The 4,637-nt window shown below is 29.7% G+C and overlaps 1 protein-coding gene across 1 annotated transcript; it reads left to right on the forward strand.

The window, feature by feature from the left end:
* The first annotated feature begins 771 nt into the window (after positions 1–771).
* On the forward strand, positions 772–1,469 carry LOC101513675 (ethylene-responsive transcription factor ERF023-like). Its single transcript, XM_004494776.4, has one exon. The coding sequence runs from the start codon at positions 815–817 to the stop codon at positions 1,325–1,327; it is 513 nt and encodes a 170-aa protein (XP_004494833.1). The 5' UTR covers positions 772–814; the 3' UTR covers positions 1,328–1,469.
* The last annotated feature ends 3,168 nt before the right edge of the window (positions 1,470–4,637 follow it).

A 4,637-nucleotide genomic window follows, 5' to 3' on the forward strand; every position in this document is an offset into this window, starting at 1 on the left:
ACTCAAAGTATCCAGATTAAAAGCATAAATTGACAAAATGCATACAAATTCGACAAAATATATAAATATGATAACATTTTCCTTTTTGTATATATTATCTATTAGCCATGTATATTTATGATTTGTTGATTGAAATATTTAAATTAACTTTAAGATAACATCAAAATTCAAAAATTTACGGTGACAGTGAATCTGATGAGAGATTAATTGAATGGTTCATGAAAGACGATGTTTGGTTGAAATCTAAGACAAATGTGATGTCCCATGGTGAGGATGTACATGCAAATACTTGAATGTTCAACTTAGTATATGATTGCAGGTTTAAAATGAGTAAAGATGTAGAATTAAACATGCCTTAATATATTAGGATGTGATGCTTGCATAGCATGAAAGAGACCATATCCAAAAGAGGTAATATGGGCATAATTGTTGCTATAAGATGAGCACAAATTTGATATATATATTGATTTAATTTTTTTTTATATTTTTCATAAATTTCTTTTATACGACGAGTTAATCTTATTTGAAACACGTCAGATATTAAATATAGATACGTTTTCTCTAAGTAAATATTCAAATTTAAATTTTATAAAAGTTTAACCTCTTATATCAGACTCAACATTGAACGAATTATAAAATAATTCTTATAAAAAAAACAAAGCTTTAATAAATATGTAATGACTAAAAAGTTGATGAATATATGGGGGTATTTAAGTAATCTCAAGTAGGACATCATTGAACGTCTTAAGCAAGCTTATAAATGTTAGAGAGAGTGGGAGAGAGTTAAAAACGCTTTCAATTGTAAAAATTGTGAATGGACAATCAACCAACTCCGTTCACCGAACATGACGTAACTGCCACTGACAGCCGGAAAACTGGAACGCGCCACCCTGTCTACCGCGGCGTCAGGAAACGACGGTGGGGAAAATGGGTATCAGAAATTCGGGAACCGAAGAAGAAATCCCGTATATGGCTGGGATCATTTTCGGTGCCGGAGATGGCAGCGAGAGCTTACGACGTCGCAGCGTATTGTCTGAAAGGCCGAAAAGCGCAGCTCAATTTTCCCGACGAGGTTGAGCAGTTACCGCTTCCGGCAACATGTACGGCGAGAGACATTCAGGCGGCGGCGTCTAAGGCGGCGAGTATGGTGAAAGCTTCGCCGGGTGAGAAGTCTGACGGAGATAGCGGTGGCGATGACTTTTGGGGTGAGATTGAGTTACCGGAGCTGATGGGCAGCGAGTGTTGCTGGAATTCTCATAGTGAGTCGTCATGGACTTGCTCCGGTGATGTCACGGTATGGCCGGAAGTTGAGCTTTCGGCGCATTAACCTTTCACGGCGTGTTTATAATCAGTACTATTAATTAATTAATGCTGCTTAGTGTGGTTGCTATGTTTCTTGCATATCAATGTACTACTATGTTTCACTATTTTATATCTATTTAATTTGAAAAAAATACTTATTATTATCACAGAGGTTTGCCAATAAATACTAACAAAAATATCTGAGACTTTTGAAGGAAATAACACAAACTAAAAAGAAAAGAAATAAACAGTTTTTCACTTTTTATATATATAAATATATATTGAATAATTTTATGGTCGCATCTCACTCATACTCTTTATTTTTTTTTTATTTTTTTTTATGTATTATGAGAAAAAATACCGATAATAATGAGATATAATATCTTATATGTTAGTGATGTGTTATAAAAAAAAGACAAAGAAAAAACAAATTATTAAATAAATATAAAAAATTATGAATTTTCAAATTTTATTATGTTTTAATATAATAGTCATTTTTTTTATTAATTAAAGTTATTTATTTTCTTAAGTGACTCATGTACTAATCGTGTAACATTATCATATTTGTTAATGACTTCATATTTTTTCTAGTGAACATATTTGTTGATATGTATATGTATACTTGCATTCTTTAATTAATTAATCAACATTTCTTGGTTTTTCCATGAAATGATATTTATTTTCTTTACTTAATCTCTTTTCCAATTAAAATACCAAAATGTTTTGATATAAATCAATCACATATAAGTTGTTTTTATATACTATACAAAAGTTATTTTTTAATTAAAAAATAATATTTCTATTAGATATGTCTATTGTATATATTTATAAAGTTAATAACTTTTTTTGATACATTAAATCTAATAAATTTAATAGTGAAATGATTAACATAACCCCTCAATATATAATTTAAATATGAAAGAATATGTATTGAGAAGACTGCTAGGTTGGGTAAAAAAACAGTTATAGATTTCAAAGTTTGATCTTTATAGACAATCACACCAAAAAATTCAAAATCGAATATAAGTTTTCCGTTATGCTAGCCTACTCTAATTCTAATAGAACTCATATATATTTTTTTCTTTACACATAACACACACACAAAAAAAGAAAAAAAGAAGCCATAACTTTTTCATAAGTTGCACTTAAAAGGATGTACTTCCAAATTAACTTCACCAAAAACAGTAACAATGTATGGCAAAGTCCACCTGCCCCCAACACCTGAATTAATCGCAGGCAACAACTTATCAGTCTACACTCTAAGGTAGACAGGGCCAGCCCAAAAAAGTAAGGCTATTTAAGATAGCTACAGAGATATCAATAAAAATTTATTAGCATATTTTTTTTTTCCACTAAGTCTACTCAATCATTGTAACCAACCAAAGGTATAATATTATATGTGGAATTCAAATTTCTTAGATGAAAAAAACTTGTAATTCTACTTAAGTATCTAATTTCTAAGTGAATCTAGATTATAATTAAGCATTTAGAATAACAATTCTCTATAGTTTTAGGCATCAACGACTATTCGAAGATAAGGAATACAAAAATTCCTAATATCAAGAATTCACATAATAAACTTCCATTTCAAATCATGAACCATAAACCAATTAATCCAACATCAAGTGAAAGAAAACATTAAGTACATAGTTATATAGAAAAACAACTCTAAATAAATTATACTTCTTTCAGTCATTTTTTTTTAATTTAGTTAATAAAAATTAATATATTTAATTCATATTATAAATCAGATACATAAACTTTTGTTGACCAAATTATAACTCAACCGTCTTTTATAAAAAATACAGGAGATAATAATAATCAAAGATTCCATTAACGCATAAAAGATTTTATCAATTTTAACTCATCGCCAACAATACATGTTAAGCTAGACATAACAAATAAACAAGAAAAAAGAAGAATAAAGAATAATCATAGACTTATGCCATGTTTAAATCAAATCTCCCATGATTTAACTCTACTAGGGCACAAGTTCATATGTGAATCCCGACAAAAAAATGTCTAAAATTTGTTGTAAGTACAATTATGTAGTGTACAACGGTGTATCATGAGTTCTAGATGCGTGCAAGGCACAACCATATTATATAAAATTGGATAAATATATTTGAGAATCAGTTTGACATCATTTTGATGTTTATAACTCTAAATATGATTCGAAATATTGAACTAGGATCATGTTGCTCATACCAAATATCATAAATTTGTCTTTCTCATTGTCTCGCCCAACTCTCGTTCTTCCCTTATTAGTTTGAATAGTTCAAAATCTCTCTTTCAAACACCTCTTCAAACACACGCTTTCAAAACTCAACAAAACATTAAAACAATTCTTTATTTAAAGTTGTTGCAAATTATTTAGTTTAAAACTTTATTGTAAACTGTCGTATCACCCTAAATCTCCGGGTATAAATATATATATTTAAACATCCAATATTAATATGTTAATTATTAATTAGTTAGCATTAACTATTATGTTAGAGGTAGATAGTCGAATTCAAAAATACCCTTATTACTCTACTACTTAACTCTTTCATCCGGATAACTAAATCAACCTTATATGTATTTCGTGCAATAATGCATTTTACTTATAAACTATACATGGAAATCATTATTATTCAAGTTAAACCTCGCAATATTATTCTAGCACTTTATCATACAGTACATGTTTGCAAATAAAAAAAATTGGACTATCTTTTCATTTATTTATATAAAAAGCAGAGGGATTACTTTGAGGGCATGTCGTTCATGTGCCTGCCTCTCAGCTTGAGGGCTGTTTTTGTTTCGGTTTGGTATGAATGACAATTCCACATAACAACGTGGGAAACCAAAATATTGAGGGGAAATCAAATTCAACACAACGATGAATGGTTTTCGTCATGTTTTGTTTTGTACTTTTTAGGAAAAAGTGAAAAGAAAATTGACCTTTTACTCGCAGTTTTTAATGTTTATTTGTCCTTAACTCAATAAAGTGATAGTGGATACATCAACACACAATGAAGACATTTTAGAGTTTGGAAAAATGAGGTTAACTAGGGTGACTAATTTCTTTGGACAATATGTTATGCGTGAATGGGTGGGATTTTACCCAATATCTCAGTTAATAAGATTAATGGGGAATGAGAGGGACTTTTGTTTGTGTCTTGTGGTGTATATTATAATTGGCAATTAAAGAAGACGGATGAATCATGAAACAATAATACAAATTTGATTCAAATAGTTTACCACACCGTTTCTGGAGAGTGGGTAATTCTTTAACATCCTTGGACCATATATATAATGTCATTGATTTACCTCACAAGGGTCTTGCTTGAGGGAAA

The sequence above is a fragment of the Cicer arietinum genome, chromosome 3 (assembly GCF_000331145.2).
Source record: "Cicer arietinum cultivar CDC Frontier isolate Library 1 chromosome 3, Cicar.CDCFrontier_v2.0, whole genome shotgun sequence".
In the NCBI taxonomy this organism is placed as follows: domain Eukaryota; kingdom Viridiplantae; phylum Streptophyta; class Magnoliopsida; order Fabales; family Fabaceae; genus Cicer; species Cicer arietinum.

Excerpts from the sequence above, each read along its gene's own strand:
- LOC101513675 (XM_004494776.4), top strand. The coding sequence starts at position 815 with ATGGACAATCAACCAACTCCGTTCACCGAACATGACGTAACTGCCACT.